The sequence below is a fragment of the Seriola lalandi genome, unplaced genomic scaffold, assembly GCF_002814215.2.
Source record: "Seriola lalandi dorsalis isolate HSWRI2012SDOR001 ecotype SW California unplaced genomic scaffold, Sedor1 jcf7180002052274, whole genome shotgun sequence".
Lineage (NCBI taxonomy): Eukaryota > Metazoa > Chordata > Actinopteri > Carangiformes > Carangidae > Seriola > Seriola lalandi.
The window spans coordinates 3,843,927-3,861,803 of NW_019522827.1; the positions used below are offsets into that span (position 1 = coordinate 3,843,927).

The following is a 17,877-nucleotide window of genomic DNA, read 5'->3' on the forward strand; positions in this document are numbered from 1 at the left end:
CCTCCCCACCACCACCAAATCCCCAATTAAGATTCTCAGTGAGGAGAGACTGCGGTCCTTGTATGCCCCGCTCTTGTTACGTACTGTTATGTAATCTGTCGCACCCCAAACTCGCCTATCAACGAGCAGCCCCTCCTACCTCAGAGGGAGGGAGAAAAAAAAAAAAAAAAAAAAAAAAAAAAAAGATAGGAGGGAGGGATGCAGCAGAAGATCCAAAGACAGCCCCCCCTCCCTTCTTCCCTCCTACCCCCTCACCCAAACACACACCCCATTCTCCATCCACCTACCTTCTACATTCAAACACAAACAAACACACACACTGCTTTAAATAGCAGGGGAGATAAGTCACATGGGTAATATAAAAGTCGACAAAAATAAAGCTTGATCGGGCAGGGGGAGGGGGAGAGGGAGAAATGAGGGGAGGGAGGGTGAAAGACAGAAAAAGAGAACATGTACTTCAGAGCGGCCCAAGATAGAAGCGGCATCTATATTTGGGTACAGAGCAAAAATAGTCCCCCCCCCCCCTCAGTCAGTCAGTCACATGCCTCGTTTAAAAATCGATAGTTTCTTTCTCCACAACTACTTGGATTGAGACAAGGTGATTTTTTTTTTTTTTTTTTTTTTGAGCAGGAAACAAACTTCACAGTTTGTCCACGTGCTTCCAAGAACAGACTGTACTGTGTGGAGGTTTTCAATTCAAACAGAGCCTGCAGCAGGTGATTTCACTTTATTAGTCCGTCCTCACCGGCTCAAGAGGTGCTAATCAGTGAAATCACCTGCTGGAGTCTTTGGTGGAGGATCATGAAAACCTGCTTGGTGCATGACAGAAAATGCCTCTTGTACTATCATTTACATCGCTGTGTTTGTGACAGGACTTTAAGTGGTGGATCCTCTACAAATGCAATGATTCTTTAACTTTTATTCAAAAAGACTTGTGTCTACTTAAAATCAGGTGGATGATGACCTGAAACACAAACTAACAAATACACAATGTACCGTGATTGTTATACTGCTGATCCCTACTCTAAAAAAAACAGACATTTCATCCATCAGGAACTAACAGACAAACCACATCACAAACTAAGGCCAGTCAGCTTCACAAAGTTGAACCAAAACTGACAATGTTAACACAATCTAACACAACCTGTGTTCTTCCAACAGACTCTCCTCAGGTGAGGGATGTTGTTTTCACAAAGGTTAGGTAATGACTTAGATCAGTACATAACTTCACACATTGTTTGTCCTGGAAGCACTGACAGCCTGCCAAGACCTTAAAGTTTATTTCAACAGATACTCACAACTGAACAAACCACCTCTCTGGCATGTTGGACTGCAACCATTGTAAAGGTGGTGTCACTTTAAAGAAAGCAATAAACCACTAACTCCCTCCAAATATGCTGGTGGTCCAGTATTATGTGATTAGGTAACATGTCTGAACAGCTTCTTCATAATCGCACTGGATGCTCACCTTGTACTTGTGTATGTGTAAGATACGAGGCTGGAAAATGAGTTAAACATTGGATTAAGTGAAACAAGTTCATAGTAAAAAAAAAAAAAAAAAAAAAAAAGATATATATATATATTTTTTTTTTCTACACACCAAGGAAAAAATATGCAGATAAGTATTTTGTGAGCTCTTGTGTTTTAGCAGTTTACATCATCACTCAATATTATCTTGATTTGCAAAGGCATTTCAATTCATTTGTCAGTGGGAAGGCTTCGAAATGACCATGTCAGCTAAAATGATCATTCAGATAAACCCACTGACTTAACTGTTTTCATCATCAACTCATCTTTTAAGTAATTTTTTGATGCAAAATATTCCTTTGTCTCAACTTCTCAAATCATAATTTGTAGCAATTTTGGTCTATGACCTTAATTGTGATTCTCTAGGGGTTTTAGACTGATGATTGGATACACAAGCAAACTGAAGATCACGCTTTAGGCTTTGAGGATTTCTGTAGACCAAACACGAAAATAACTGGCAGACTAATTGATAATAAAAATAATTAGCAGCAGCCCTAGACCATTTATTTCACATTTTGTTTTAAGACAGTTGACCAATCGCAAAGTAATGTCTTCAAGTGGTGCATGTAGTCTAAGCAGTCATATGACAAAGAACAGCATATCTAAGAGTTTGTAAAGCTGCATTACTAATGTTAGGTTCTTTTTTGGTAAAAAAATAAACAAATTGACAACTTTCTTGCTTATTGATAAAATAATATCTGCACAGGTCATTATTGAGGTTAGTGGGCAATAAATGGACGTGAGAAAAATAAAACTGGAAAAGAACAGCATGCTCTGATGAAGAGGGTACTGTACAAAAGACACACACACACACACACACACACACGCACACACACACACACACACACACACACGATGGAGAGCTGGGTGCGATGGAGTGAGTGAGGGAGGGGGGAGGATTGAGAAGGGCTTGAAATGAGGGAGATGCAGAGGATTTTTTTTCTCTCACTTTTTTTTTTTTACCCAGCATCCCTGGCTCTGGCACGTGTCACAGAGCGTGTTCATCACATGAACAGCAGTGTTCTCTCTCCCCCTCTCTCTCTCCCCGCCCACACACACACACACTCCCTCTCTCTCTCTCTCTCTCTCTCTCTCTCTCATACAAAGCACTAGGGGGAAGCACATTCACAAGGATGAACAAGTGGAGACCCTGCCTCAGTTGAATTGTACAGAGATAAATTTCATTCACATATGTGCATTTTCCTTACCATGAATGAAGCCTAATACCTATTCATAAAACACACACTGAAAATCATTCTCTAATAATTAACGCCGTACTGAAACTCTCAGCTGCCTCCAGCCTGTGTTGATAAACTCACACGCTCCAAAGCCAAATCAAACTCAACCAAATTCTTGCGTAAGTGCTGACCCAAGTCTTTGTCACTCTTGTGCTGTACTGATGAATGGCTGCATCCTTCTTATATAATAGGACCATTTTCTCAATAAACTCTAATGTCAAGGGGGGGGGGGCGGCAATTGTAAGGCACATATCACATCACTGTTCCCCCACCATTAAAAAAAAAAAAAAAAAAAAAAATAACTTCCCTATAATGGAGTTTTACACACACACACACACACACACACTTATATAATATGGGATGCTGAGGGCTAAGAGTGGAGGAGGGAGCGCAGGAGAAAACTGAGCACTACTACAGATTAGAGTGAAAAGCTGCTCCACTAGAAATAAAACCATAAATATTGAACACTGCATCATAAAAAATAAATAAATAATAATAAAAAAAATTAAAAAAATCTGCTAGATTAACATGAAATACTAGCAAGGGTGAATTCAAAGATTAAATATTAAAGCCAGATTCCTGCACACTTAAAAAAAAAAAAAAAAAACATTTAGGAATCTCCCTTTCTTCTGATGCATCCATTGGTCTTTCAAAAACAAAAATAATAATATATCTTGCCAGATAAAAATGTGTCATGCTCCACAGAACAACCATTCCCTTACTCAAGGTTTTTTTTTTCTTTTTAAAAAAGAAAAACTGAGCTGCAGACATGGATTGGGCTGGCAGGAGGAAGGGAGGGTGAGAGTGTGTGTGTGTGTGTGTGTGTGTGTTGATGCACAGTGCAGCAGAGAGGCTGGGGAAGCCGCCTTGACTCATGCTGCAGTGCTCCTGTTTTGCCACTAGGAGTCCCATCCACTAAGGGGAAGACCAGTCATTGGCAGAGAAACTCCACAGAGATCCCTTTTCTGCTCTGCTCTGCTCTGCATGCAAAGACTGTGGAGCTTCAGCCCAGCACAGACATGAAGGCGTCCAGCGATAACGTGAAAACACTACTATCCTCAAAGTAAAGATTTTAAAACTAACATTAAATAGAAGCAAGTTTCCATGGCCTTACAAAAAAAAAAGTCTTATGTAATCCAGTCGGTTTTAGTGTTTACTAGGCAAACATACACAAACCTGTCTGACCAGGAAATACCAGCCACCTGCTGAAAGCATGTCCCTAGAAAGCAAGTCAGGAGAAGGACTTATACTAAGGGTGACATGAAATGGTATGACTATATCTTTGTCTGACTGGCCAAGATTATCACACAAAGTCAGTAACTACAAGTCTAAATACAAACCGGATTGCAAATGACTTAATCCAACTTTAACATTTACTGAAATGGTGTATTTAAAAAGAAAAGAAAATTGATTTACAGCTACTTCCTAAGGCAAAACATTTCAAGCTTTATATCACTCAACATTTACTGCCAGGATAAACACAGGGGGTTTGTGCTAAACTCTGACCTGGGATATTATACAGCTGCACAGCTAAGGAGGGGAAGAAAAGATTGAGGGGAGATGTGGAAGAAACTAAACTTGAATCCTACAAACTCAGTCTCATGCCGTTTCTATAGAGCAGCTAAACACCGCAACTCAATAGGACTTACAGAATTGCACTCTTGTTGTTTATCGTGTATAAATATAAAGAGCAATACAAAGCCTATTGAATGGCTGGAGGAAGTTTAACGTGTTGTAACAGGTGCCTCTGTTCTTTAGTTCAAGGTGGAGACAGGGAGTAGCAAGACTTGACGCAAGTGCATGTGCGAGAAAAAAAAAAAAAAAAAAAATCACACCACTTCCTAACCTGGCCAGACCTGCACATCTGGTACAACCAGCTGAGGAGGACACCTCATCCCACCACCACTCCACTCCAACCCCGTCTACCTGTTCACTTCCTGTCAAGGTTCCAACGGTTGTGATTGAAAATGAGCTTCAGAGACTTGACATGACTGGACTGGTGGCAGAAACTGGTTCGAGGGAGAGGCAGTGAAGTTCACATCTGAAGAAAAAGGCTTTACAAGAATAAATGTGTGAAAAAAGTGGACAGCAGTTTTCATGGGAAACAAGAATCCTTTCTAAAAAACCACGGGTGTAGCATCTCCTACACTTTTGAAAATGAGTTGTGAAATAAAATATCACAGGGACTACATTTACCCATGATACAACAGAAAACTGCAGCAAGGGAGCATTGCTGGTTACTGGTTACGTATTTTGAGCTATATCTGACATACTGGGGGTGGCGAAGGTGGGGGGGGGGTCACAATTTCTATATGACCAATGGATGACGAAGCGAGTAACAAGCGCATGACTCATCGGTGTGCACCGGTATTCCTCCGCATATTCCAGCAGAATCACTTAAAAAAAAAAAAAAAAAAAAAAAAAAACGACAACAAGGATTCAATTCGTCCGGATCGCCTGGTTTTGGGGTATTAGAAATAAAGGGGGGTGGGGGGGTTGGGGGGTTATCAACCTATCCCGATGCAACGGAGAGCGCTCGGCAAATTGCGCAGCAAGAGGCTCCAGACGCAGCAGTCTTCGCCAAATAGGAGACTGGAGAAGTGGGTCAAGCCATGGCAGGGCGATTCCTATGAGACTAGTCGCTACAAAACCAAAATACACTTAGATTTGACCGGCAACTCGCTCCTGTTTTGCCAAGCACGTTGAAAAAGTGAATTATACGGAGTCCAATCCAATTAAGGACAGTGTAATCTCATCTAACAGTATGTAGGGCAAACGGAATGGGACAGGTAATGTGACATGAGGGAATGGTGAGGGAGAACCCGACGACAGCAGCAAAAGCAAAACACCGCCTGAATGTGTTAATACACAAAGTCATTAACACAAGAGTCTCAATGTTGGACAAACTGCAACAATGTGACATTTTTTTTTTTTTTTTTTAAGAAGTCTAAAGCTCTGAAAATGATCTAGATGTAGGTCACGTTTAAATTGAACATATGGGTTTGTCCTACATCATGCGGATGGGCTAATGTGGTTCAGTAGTGCGCTGGCTGAGAGCTCACCCACATAAAACAGCTCTCTGAAAAGTGCGCATAGCCTGCGCAATTTGGCTCCTGGCTCACCAATGTGGGGCATCCCCCTACCGCTGCTACTGTGGGTGAAAACGCTGATTGGAGCCCCTGGCAGCAGACGGTGCTGTGGTTGACGCGAGAAAAAAAAACCCAATTGAGCTAATAAGGACCATTATATTGTCAGTCAAACAGCTGCTTACCTGCGCCTGTTACGCAACACTAGCCTCCCCTTGAATTAAGCCACACACACACACACACACACACACACATACACACAAAACGCACCAGAATGCAGCCGGTCTTTGTGCCAAAGTGAAGTTTGAGCTCAATAACCTCACTTTGGTGTTTGCACGTCGAGTCCACCTGCCTTTACTTAAGAGCTGCCCTCTTCGTGACCGTGATGGCGTGAAAACTGATGTGACCCAACTCACCTGCCCATTTGCCCAGCTTCGGAGAGAGCAGCTGCCCATTTCCCAAGACCCAGATCCTGAAGCCTGAGAGCAGCCTGTAGAGCAGCCACAGCGCCAGGGAGGCCACAGTTAACGCGCCGACCCAGAAGAGAGGCGTCTCGGCCCTGCGGAGCATCTCCTCAGCGTTCATCCAGTTCATGGCAGCGGCTCTCGGTGACTCGGCGTGTGTGAGAATGTGTATGTGGAGACCTCAATTTTAGGCAATGTGCTCTAATTTCCAAGCCACAACGTGAGAGAGAGTCCCTTTATAAGGAGGTTGTAGCATCACACACACTCCCCCAACTCCCCCAACACTTGTCTAGCCTGATTTAAAGTGCACCGCCCACCTCCTACTCTGCACCGCCCTCCTCTGCTCCTCACTGGCTGCGGCAGCTGTCTCTCGGAGGATCCGCCCCGCCGGTTGGTGCATTTGCATGTCAATCACCTCCACAGCTTCCCCCATTCATTCGATTTTCTGTATGAAGCAGGGTGGGTCAAAGGGAGACCGGGATGAGGAGCGATTGGGCAAACATTACGGCAGCTCCCATCCGAGGTCTGTCATTGGCTCTCGCCAGAACAGGTTTGTCAGTTTCAGTCAGGATTATGAAACCCTCCAAACCCACGCTTTCGAAAAAAAACTGCCCATACCACTTTATGAATGAAAGGATGCTCTCATTGGTGAAAAATGTGCGCGTCCTCCCGCCCCTCGGAGAGCGTTTGGAGGCAGTTTGTTGGCTAAAGTGATGCCAGTCTGTGAGGTCAGCCTGCTCCCACCTAGATGTGAGTCACTCGTCTATTTTAGGTATGCAGTCTGCATCATACTGCTGATAACCACTGAAAAATGTAGAGGCAGGTGCAGCGGGGCATCATGGCGCTGAGATTCACTCGTGTCGCGCCAGATAAGCTCTTCCACGCTCGCCTCTGTCGCAACATGATGAAGTACAGACTCCCCACCAAAAAAGGAAAAAAAACTACAATCCCCAGCCCAACAGCTTGCTTTTCAGACTCTCGCGAGATTGCACCCATCGTAGTAAGTTCCCCTTTCAAAACATTGAGGAGAGAGAGAGATGAGATGTGATGTGTGTTACATAAATACAGAGACAGACATGTGGATTTCCATCGCTTTATTTCACTGTTTTTATGTTTTTTTTTTAACATTTCTATGCACATGAATAAGTCAGTCACGCTTTCAGATGCAGGATGTTTCAGCACAAACCACTGTCACGATTTTCTCCTCAGCAGTGTGTGCTCCCCACTCCGACCCAGAGAGGCTATTTGCAAAAGTCTGCAACACACACCCCTGAGCCGCCATGCTCCCTCTCCCTCTGCCTCTCTCTCTCTCTCTCTCTCTCTCTCTCTCTCTCACACACACACACCCAAACTAAACATGAAATCCTGACAAACCGAGGCTGTGTGGCACAAGGCAAAGCCTGTCATGTACTGAACAGAGGGAGAGGAGTATGAAACTGTGTCTACACGCTGACAGTCATCACGCAGCTGCTCGCATTCTTTGACACAAGTGGAGAGACCGGAGTCAACGTGACACCGGCAGCAGGGAGCAGCAAGTTGTGTAACAATTTCAAACGGGATGAAATTAAACATATCACTGACCAGATGTCACTCAGTCACAGTAACAATGTGCAGCTCAAAAATGTATATTTACAAAAAATCTTTCACAAAATAATCCTCACAAAAATCCACATTTTGAATTCTGGCTTCAGTGCACAGCAAATATTACAAATTCATCTAAAATAAAAAATGATATACATCAATTTACAGCCTCTAATGTGGACCTAGTTTTTTGGGTTTTGTTTTTTTTTTTGTTTGTTTTGTTTGTTTTTTAGCACACAAATATTTTCCCAGTAAACAGCAAATACACAGCATTTCAGTGTAGTGTAACACAACCAACAAAATGACACAAAATAACAATCAAAAAAATAAGAAAGAAAGAAAGAAAGAAATTGCACAAATGCTACACACAAACAGACACACATACACACACTCCTACGGGACGTTTCTGAGAGTCCACTCTAAGGTCGTGTCCTCGCAGTCCAACAGCTGGAAACAAGAGAGAAAATGTGGGTTTAGTTGTGAACAAATTCCCTGTGAAAATCTCCACGTGTGTGTGTGTGTGTGTGTGTGATCTGAAGAGAAAGTGCACAAACATATCACAACATCACCGCCTTTTAACGCACAGGATTCAGATTTATTATTATTATTATTTTAATTTCAAACACACCCAAAGTTCTGGATATTTCTCTCTATTTTTTACCAGCTTGTCCCATAACAACACCACAAACTACTGTTTTGGTTTTGCGTGCACGAAAAGTATAATTACCCCTCCTAGTATCGATAGCCCTAAAAACACACACACACAAGCACACACTCACACACACGCACACACCACTTCCCATTAAATGCCACGACAACACAAAGCTTTCCCCACATTTAAGTTTCTGCCCCTCCTCTCAACATATACACACTTACACACACTCTTTCTCTCACCTTATCAGTCAACACTAGCCCCATCTTCCCTACACACACACACACACACACACACACACACACACACACACACACACACACACACACACAGACTAATCCGACCGTCCACTTTGACCCTGCAACGTGACAAATCATTTGTTACCCCCACCGTGTTTTATTTATATTGATAATCATGAAACAGAAGTTTTTAAGGTGAGCAGTAATTACCAGAATTTTAACAGGGGAAAATAATCACATCAGGATTAATATTTCCTCTGTGCTGATAATTTCTCAGCTCACTAAAAAGAATAAACAAATATCCCGACTGTCATCACTGATTTCAACCACATTGTTTTCAGAAATTATGTTAATATGAGCTGAAATGTTGTTGTCAATTTTATAGTTTATACACGGACTTTTCCAGACCACAGTCAGTTACCGTGTTTTCTTTTTCTTTTAATTGTCTTCTATGTGTCGCTGTTCACCTCCGTGGTGCGGAACCGCACATTTCAGCACCACAGAAGTGGACAGCGACACACAGAACACCCCCTCCCTTGAAACACTTATTACAAAACCTGTCACATGTAAATGATCGACTTATGGCCTCCACAGCTGTTTCCACATCTGTACAAGCATCAGACACAAATGTGGCAGAGAGCAGCGAGCAGCACACTCCTCCCCCGTCCTTTACACACCACTGTCCACCCTGCACTGACCACTCTGAGCCCCGTTTCTGCCCTCTGAGCTGATCATATTCACCGCTAACGTCTGTGACACAACGTGCTCCTCTCAGCCTGAAGACTAACTTTCCTGAAGAAGCATCCCAGCAACTTCAACGCAGCAAACATGCAGCCTAATCCCCGTTTTACACATCCAGAGATCTGCCGTCACAGTCCAGATATCCAGGAGTAAAAACGGAGAAAAAAACCTTCTGGGTCTGAGTCACAGCAGGACCCCAATAAATTCACACCTAACTGTCCTTCCTTACCTCCACAAAATGACAGCTCCTGCCCAGAGAGTCATATCCAAAACATTACAACTATCTGACAACCAACACATATTGAGTGCAGCCTCCCAGTAATAACACAACAAACGTTTACAATTATGATTTATATGTTTTTTTGTGTTTTTTTTATTACAGACTTACAGCCCTATCTGATCCCAGCACCACATCTGCAGCAGCTGCATCTGAGGACACACACAACTGAAATGAGTCCAGTTTTATTCTTTAGACAAAAGTCATATTTGAACCTTTAAATATCTTATATTTTCATATTTATGGGCTGATAAAGATGAGTGAAACATTACAGCAAATATCAGTAGGTTTCAATAGCTAAGATGCCTACAAAATATATATGCTATATATATATCTATATAGATACATATAAGATATATATATACAGTATTATAGGTTTTAATTTGAAAAACTTAAATTAATAAAATGCTAGAAAACTGGGAGCAGAGAAATGACCCGCAGTAATTTGTCTATATGAAATTAAATATATGAGTTTCTACCTTAAAAAAATGAGGCCTAATGGATATTTTTTCACATCAGCTGTGTCTCTCGTCAAATTATATTTAACAGTTTTTCTGCTGCTAATTTAGAACATAAAGTAGAATTCATGTTTGCCTGAACTTAACTTATGCAGTTTACAGTATAAGTTACTGACTGTAATTTGTTTTTGTATCATATAACATGAAACATATAATAAAATCACCTGTATGTGTGTATCACATCCAGCTGAGTGAACAGTGTTGAACGTATACAGCTGTTGTCACATCGTCCTGTTCATCTGTTTATCCTGCAAGAAAACAAATAAAGACAAAACGAAACTTTAAACCCAACTGGTCAACAACAAGGTTAACACACACACAGACAGAGAAACACACACTCCGCCTCGTTCTGATTTGGAAAGAGAAGAGGCAACACACACACACACACACACACACACACACACACACACACACACACACACACACACACACACACACACACTAAGAAGCAGGCAAAAAAATTAACAATAAAACGCCAAATACTTCCACATGTAAAATTTCTTCAGGTCTATACAGTCTGATCAAAGTCTCACGTCACAATCAAAAAATTAAAAGGAATTAAGATAAGATATATGGTCACACACACACACACACACACACACACACACACGCATAGACGCACACACACTCATCTCTGTATCATGCATGCCATGAGACTGTAACTCACTGTCAAAAAGAAACGTGGAGACACACAGATGTATATGTACACCCACTCACACACACTCTCTCTCTCTTACACACACACACACACACACACACACACACACACACACACACACACACACACACACAGCGCCACATGTAACACTCCTATTCTTTCTGCAGCTGATCTTTAATATAAACATGTTGAAGCATCCCTGGACATATAAAATGTAAATTCATCAAAAACAATCTGAAACAAACATCAGTTAAACATCTGCTCTGTTAAGGCCAAACTCAAATGAACAGAAATGAAATGACTGGACATTTAAACTGGGCGATCCCTCTCCCTAAATACGAGCTTCATAAACATGATAAAATTAAAATTAGTTTTCGCTCAGATGTTAAATAAGACAAGGAATATGTTTTACATTTGAGAGGGAGATTGTCAGAAGTAACACAACATAGTCTAACATGAAGCTTAAATGACTGGTTCAAACATTCTGCAACACAAAGCAGGATTTATTAGCTCTGAAAATCTAAATGTCTCCTTATGTCTTTAGATATAATTGTTGTATGTCGGAACAATTGTGTCTCTCAGTCTATTGAGCATGATAAACGCACACACACACACACACACACACACACACACATACACTTGCAAGTGTGTGCGACTCTTGGCAGACAGGGGTGTGTCAGTGTGAGTGACTGTGTCTGTTTCCTAAACGTTTATGTTTAATTTCAAACCAATTTAAATGCCACTTTATACAACTCATAGAGCGTGTGTGTGTGTGTGTGTGTGTGTGTGTGTGTGTGTGTGTACATTTATGTGTCACATTCATTATTTACCCTGTATGTCTTAAAATGTACCAACACAATATATAGCCCTTTAATACAGCACCATATATAAACAAACAAACCCCACTAACACATATAACTTCAGCCATTCACACTGTGCCAAATCTTTCATTTAAAATATATATACGCAGCTGCTCAGAAACACACACACACACACACACACACACACACTCCAGGACCGCCCCTCACACTTTTGTGATGATTAAGTTGGTAAATTACCAATGAAAAATTTTGTGTTGAACACTGTATCAAATATATTATATATTATATATTATATAACGTTCTACATTCAATCCTCAGTTTGATATTTCATGTATAGGAGCCTTTAAATGCGTCATCCTCCCCTCACCCCCCTCACAGTTACTGTGGGGAATTTTTAAAATGACGCACAATCCAGTGAGACGCCTGCCGAGGTCGACACCTCACTTCCAAGTCAGCAAACTCAGGCAACACACTGACAAATGAACACACACACACACACACACACACACACACGCTTTAGGACCACTGATCTGGATGGAGCTGATGTTTAGATTAGCGTCAGGATCTGAAACTGGACATGATCCTGTAGATGTCACGTGTCTTAGATATGCTGGAGATTTGGACATGATTTTACTAAAGCAGTTTTTAAAGTCGTCACTCTGCTATCAAACCCGCTGTCAAGGTCACCTAGATACATCTCATCTGATGTCTACAGCTGATGGGATAACTTCTGTGAATGAATAACAGTATGAACATTTGGGGTGGGGGGTGGGGTGGCTGAATATCTGATCATTAATGATCTTAAAATTTATACAGTCAGATGCCATTTTATTAGGTACACCTCCAAAACTAAGTCAGTCTCATACAACAGATCTGCAGTAAATCCTCCTCCATGAAGGTTAGAACGTTCAGTTTTTGTTGAATCCGTTTCAAACAGGTGTTGATTCAGCTGTGTGATGATTTTGAAGGATGTGTGCTGTTTGTATTGCATTATACTGACAGGTGTTTCTTTATTTTCTCCACACTATATCACTGAGGCTAAACAGAAACGCCTCTCTGTATAATGCAACACAGCACCACAGACTACATCCTGCAAAACAATCACACAGTTGAATCAACACTTCTCAGACAGATCCAACACAAGCTGAACATTATAACCTTTATGAACAGTGGACTTACGGCAGGACTGTTGAACTGGACTGCTGTAGCTTTAGCTAGGTGTATCTAATAAACTGACAACTGAGTCCAAGCAATCAGCAGCTTTAATGCAGACATGCTAACACCGGTACATGCTGTCAAAAACCTGCATCAGACAAACTCTTGACATTTGTACAGTTTTAGGATAAATAACTAATACTCTGAGGTAAGGATTTACCCAGCTGCTGTGTATAATGTTATGTGGACTGTAGTGCAGGTTTTAGGGTGTGCTCATCTTTAAGAACAGGGGTCCAAGGTTTTTATGTCCCAAACCCCCAACAACTCAGATTAAATATTAGTGAAACAAAATTCTTCCCATATGTGAGGAGGAACCTCCTGAAGCCCCCTCAAGGTCCCCTGATGATTTCCTGCAGCCTGGTCTGAGAACCACCGAGCTAGTCTAAGCTAAATCGATATTATATCCAGTTCTATTGTCTACAACCATCGGACTAAATCTTTTGGTGAGGACAGACTCAAAAACTGCCCCAGAATCTACCAGTAAATGTCAGCAGATGTGAACTTTGGACCTTGAACTCCCTATAACTAACGTGGGAATTCACCAAACTGCATTGTTTGATCTCGAGATGATTCATAAAATGTATTTATTCTGCTGCTTTCAAGTTGCAGCTTAAATGGTTGAAATGAAAATGTGCTGACGAGGTGTAAGAAGTGTTAAACCTGGTAAAACCAGATGTGTTTTTAAGCTCAACCAGAGCAAAAAGTTCCTGCACTCACTGACACAAGCTGGTTGGTTGATCTCTCAACAACTGACATGATTCATTTGCTCTGTGCTTGTTGAAACTTGACCAGCCTTTCTCTTTTTTTTACCTCCTCCTTTCTTCTTGTCTTTTCTCATCAATTGTTTCTCCACATATTTAGTGTAAACAAACTAAAGATCAATGTAACATAGTATATTATCCTACTTTAACATTTTAGCAGATAAAGAAAGTTTCTTTCAGTTTTCAGCATTTTATTTTGCTGTAGTTTTTACCTTTAGGAGCCTCTTGGTATCACATACAGCAAGGTTTTGAATTAGGACCTTTGTTCATTGATTTTGCAGTGAGAAAGGTGTAAGGAGTTACATGTTTTTTTTGGGATGAATACCTTTTGTTGTCATGTGAAATGATCATTTCCAGGAATAGCACCTATTCCTACTTAAGCAAGCAAACGTCACACCCGTTTACCTCCCCGGACTCTCCCTGGATGTGAGGGCACAGGGGCGGGTGTGTCCCACTCAAACCGGATTGACTTCCAGGGTTTCGGGTGGTGCTACTGGAAAAAAAAAGAAGAAGGTGTTGGCTGACGGGAGCTTCCAGCTGCCTCCTCCCTCCCTACCAGGGACATAACTTTGGTCCTACGAGTACAAAAAAAAAAAGAAAAGAAAAGAAAAACAGTGAGGGGACACACTTTTCTTGTGGCATGTTCAGACAATATTAGACAAATGCATTAAACAAATAACTTAAATGTCATGAAAAAAAGAGGTGGAAAAAGTTTCACTGCTGTCAAACAGCGACGTATGCTTTGCTTTTTATATCCTAAAGCAAGTATTTAACACGTGCACGGAGTTGGGACTGTAGTTAACAGAAAGCAGTCTGTGTGAGAGCAGGTAACGAGGGCAGGACTCCTCTTTGGGGCAGGGCACTAACAGTGTGTGTCCTGCTTTTCTCCAACCCCTCCGGCCCACAGGACAGACTGCTCACAGTTCCCCTTTTTTGGCAAGACTGATTCTGCATCTGCTGCCACGTCACGGTGAGACACACACACACACACACACACACACACACACACACACACTCACACCAGTGTCAATGAATGAGAACACATCAACAGTTTACTACACAGCACATGTCAAAAAAAAAAAATAACACTGTTACACTGAGTCGACGCACACACACACTCTCCAACGCAGAAAAAGACTCACACATAATGACGGTGCAGTGAATTAAACGGTTACTCGGACCTCAGTCAGTTCACTACAGCTGATATGAAGTGTACTGGAAACTGCTGATTACAGTATGGACATGACGCGTCACACACAACCTCAGCACCCCAGTAAACTTATGTATTAGTTTGTGCAATTTTCTTTTCTTTCTTCACCAACAGATTCCATATACACATGCACTTAGTGAATAAAGTCTGATCCTGATATTTCAGTCATTAACTTTAAACATTTTCTTAAAAAATTCTAAAGTCTTGTATCTTATATCCATCTAATAGTTTCTCTCTTTAATGTAAACCATGGATTTTGATCATAGAAATTTATAAAAGCCCCATAATAAGATATTTGTGTGTGTGAGAGTGTGTGAGTGTGTGTGTGTGTATGTCTTTGTGAATGTGTGTATGTCTGTGTTTATGGTAAGATGCAGGGTTTGTCACTGATTTTGGGTGGGTGTTTTTTTTGTTTGTTTGTTTTAGTATTTTTCTTTTCCTTTCTTCTTTTATGTTTCCTTCATCATGCAGTGCACAACGTACTTGTCCCTCTATGTGCTGTATTTGATGATGAGTTTACTTATAATGAAATGTAATATATAGCCCATAAATATAAATGACTTGCCAGAAAAGGAAATCTCTACATTGATTCAATTTTATAAAAAAAAAAAAAAGTTGTATAATCTGTGTTCAGATGAGTTTTCTGTCTAATTCACATATTCTTCCTAACATTTATTGTCTAAGATATCATCAGTTGTAATTTCTAAGAGTTTGCCATTAGCAGAAGCTTTGTGAACAAACAGCCTGTGAGATGCAGGAGTGCTGCTGCTCTGCCTCTCTGGAGCTCTGTGCCTTCAGCTGTACAGTCAGCCATTTTCTGTCAGACATGAGGAGGCTTCACTGAGACTGTGCTGCTCATCAAACAAGGCGTCTGTGGCCAGGTCCAACCCCCCCCCAACACCAGACACCGAGCAACATGTGTCGATGTGCTAAACAACAACATTAATGACTCTAAAAGAGGGTTTTTCTCCATCAGCAGAAGCCCTTGCATGCCTGACTACCAACCCAATGAGGGGTCACAACAAAATGGCTGACGTGCATCCTCAAGGATAAGCAGCTTCAAAAAACATCTGGGAGGCAAAATCAAAATGCAGAGAATCTAATTTCACCTGCTTTTGTAGATCACATCCTTTAGGTGTGTTTGAGATTATTGAACTGACTCCACCTGCAGTTTTTAAGATTTTTTTTGTAGTATGTGTGTAGTGAGTGTTTTTGATGCATTAGAAAATGATTTCAGTCAAACATGGAGGGGGGGGGTTCACTGGACATTTAAAACCCCATCTTTCTCATAACAGCTGTGATATAAGATTATTAGAAAAGAAATTATTAGAAAAATGTAACTTTATCTGTCTTTGTTTTCATGTGTCCTGAAGAAAAAGTTCTGATTTGTAACACACTAGAAAATCTACTGGTTTTTACTTTTGTAAAAAAAAAATAAAAAAGTTCAAATCTCCGCAATCTGGCAGATCTGAAGCATTTAATGTTTAAGTTCAGTAGGTAAAGAACCAGCCTGTCAATGTCGTCTCGTTAGACATGATCTCACTCAACAGACTTTAAAGCCCATCTCCAACGTCACCAGTGGCGGTTTCAGCTGAAGGTTTTGTGACTCGTGGAGACGTCACTGCTGTTGACTGGATACACATTAAGGGGAGACACTGATATTTGAATTTTTTTGGCTTTAAACCAATTACATTTAAGGGCAGAAAATAAAGGCGGTCAGTAGAAACATTGGTATCAGCCTTTAAAAACACTGATGAACCAGGAGTTTCAAAAGCTCCTATTGGAAGAATTGAACTTTTCTTGTCTTTATATCCCATCATGCTTCATGATGGCAAAATTAGGATTTGACTTTAGTCCAGAAATTACATTTAAAGGTATATATTTGAGAAAATCTTTTTTTTACTCTTACTAAAATCCCCACAGTCAAAGACACTAGGTGAAGAATTACTCGGAAGTTATTTGGATATTTGCAGAATATTTTATGAATTTTCTTTTAATTTTTAAATTTGTATTGATATCCAAATGGAATGCTCTGTAGGTGTTCTTTCCTTGTTCTTCATTATTATTATTATTATCATTATTATTATCATTAATAATATTATTATTGTTGTTGTTGTTGTTGTTGTTGTAATTTTTATTATTATTATTAGCATCATATCACTATAGACAAAATAAGTGTTGGAGTTCCTCCACCTGTTTCCAGACGTGTGTGTGAGTGTGTGTGTGTGTGTGTGTGTGTGTGAGTGTGTGTGTGTACCTGACTGCTGTCCAAGCTGCAAGTTAAAGTAACTAGTGTCTTAGGAGAGAAAGTAACTTTCCTTGTGGTGCGTCCCAATTAGTTGCACACGAATCATAACTTAACCTCCAGTGTGTTTTTATAAAGTTTGGTTACACTTTGATTTTGTGTGTGAGTGTGTGTTCGCGTGTGTGTGACTCATATCCACAGTGCAAAGGAAAGCACAATCGTCTTAAACTTGTGCTGTTCATCATCAGCATGACAAGTGTTTGGACTGTGGTGGGAGTCGACACGGCTCTGAACATCATCTGCTCACTAAAGAAACATCAAAGTGCCAGAAACAGAATGTAAAGTCTCCCTTCCTTAAATGAATAGATATGAAAATAAAATTATGATCATAAATATGATAAAACATTGTGAATTTAACTGCCTATAGTTTGCTTTTCCAGTGAATTTGCAGTAATTGTAATGCTAGTAAAATGCACACACACACACACACACACACACACACACACACACACACACACTGTCAAGAACCTAAAACTTTACATCTGGTGTTGACAGTCATCGTCAGCTCAGCGTGGTGAAAATGATTTCAGGACTTTCTTTAGATTTCACTCCCTGACATGTGTCGTGTTTGTGCATCTGTCTTT

General features: G+C 40.8%; 1 protein-coding gene and 1 long non-coding RNA gene across 6 annotated transcripts in view; both read right to left on the minus strand.

The window, feature by feature from the left end:
- Nucleotides 1-6,560, minus strand: part of hsd17b12a (hydroxysteroid (17-beta) dehydrogenase 12a) — a 20,884-nt gene extending 14,324 nt beyond the window's left edge. Inside the window, exon 1 of the mRNA XM_023400391.2 lies at nucleotides 6,268-6,560. Coding sequence (XP_023256159.1) covers nucleotides 6,268-6,445 — 178 coding nt within the window. The 5' untranslated portion in view covers nucleotides 6,446-6,560. The remainder of the gene's footprint in view (nucleotides 1-6,267) is intronic.
- An 834-nt stretch (nucleotides 6,561-7,394) lies between these two features.
- Nucleotides 7,395-17,877, minus strand: part of LOC111650337 (uncharacterized) — a 49,478-nt gene continuing 38,995 nt past the window's right edge. For all 5 annotated transcript variants that reach the window (XR_002760392.2, XR_015436852.1, XR_015436850.1 and 2 more), the window contains 4 exons: nucleotides 14,184-14,353; nucleotides 10,488-10,571; nucleotides 9,917-9,957; nucleotides 7,395-8,343 (listed from right to left, as the gene is read on the minus strand). This is a non-coding gene — a long non-coding RNA (uncharacterized LOC111650337). The remainder of the gene's footprint in view (nucleotides 8,344-9,916; nucleotides 9,958-10,487; nucleotides 10,572-14,183; nucleotides 14,354-17,877) is intronic.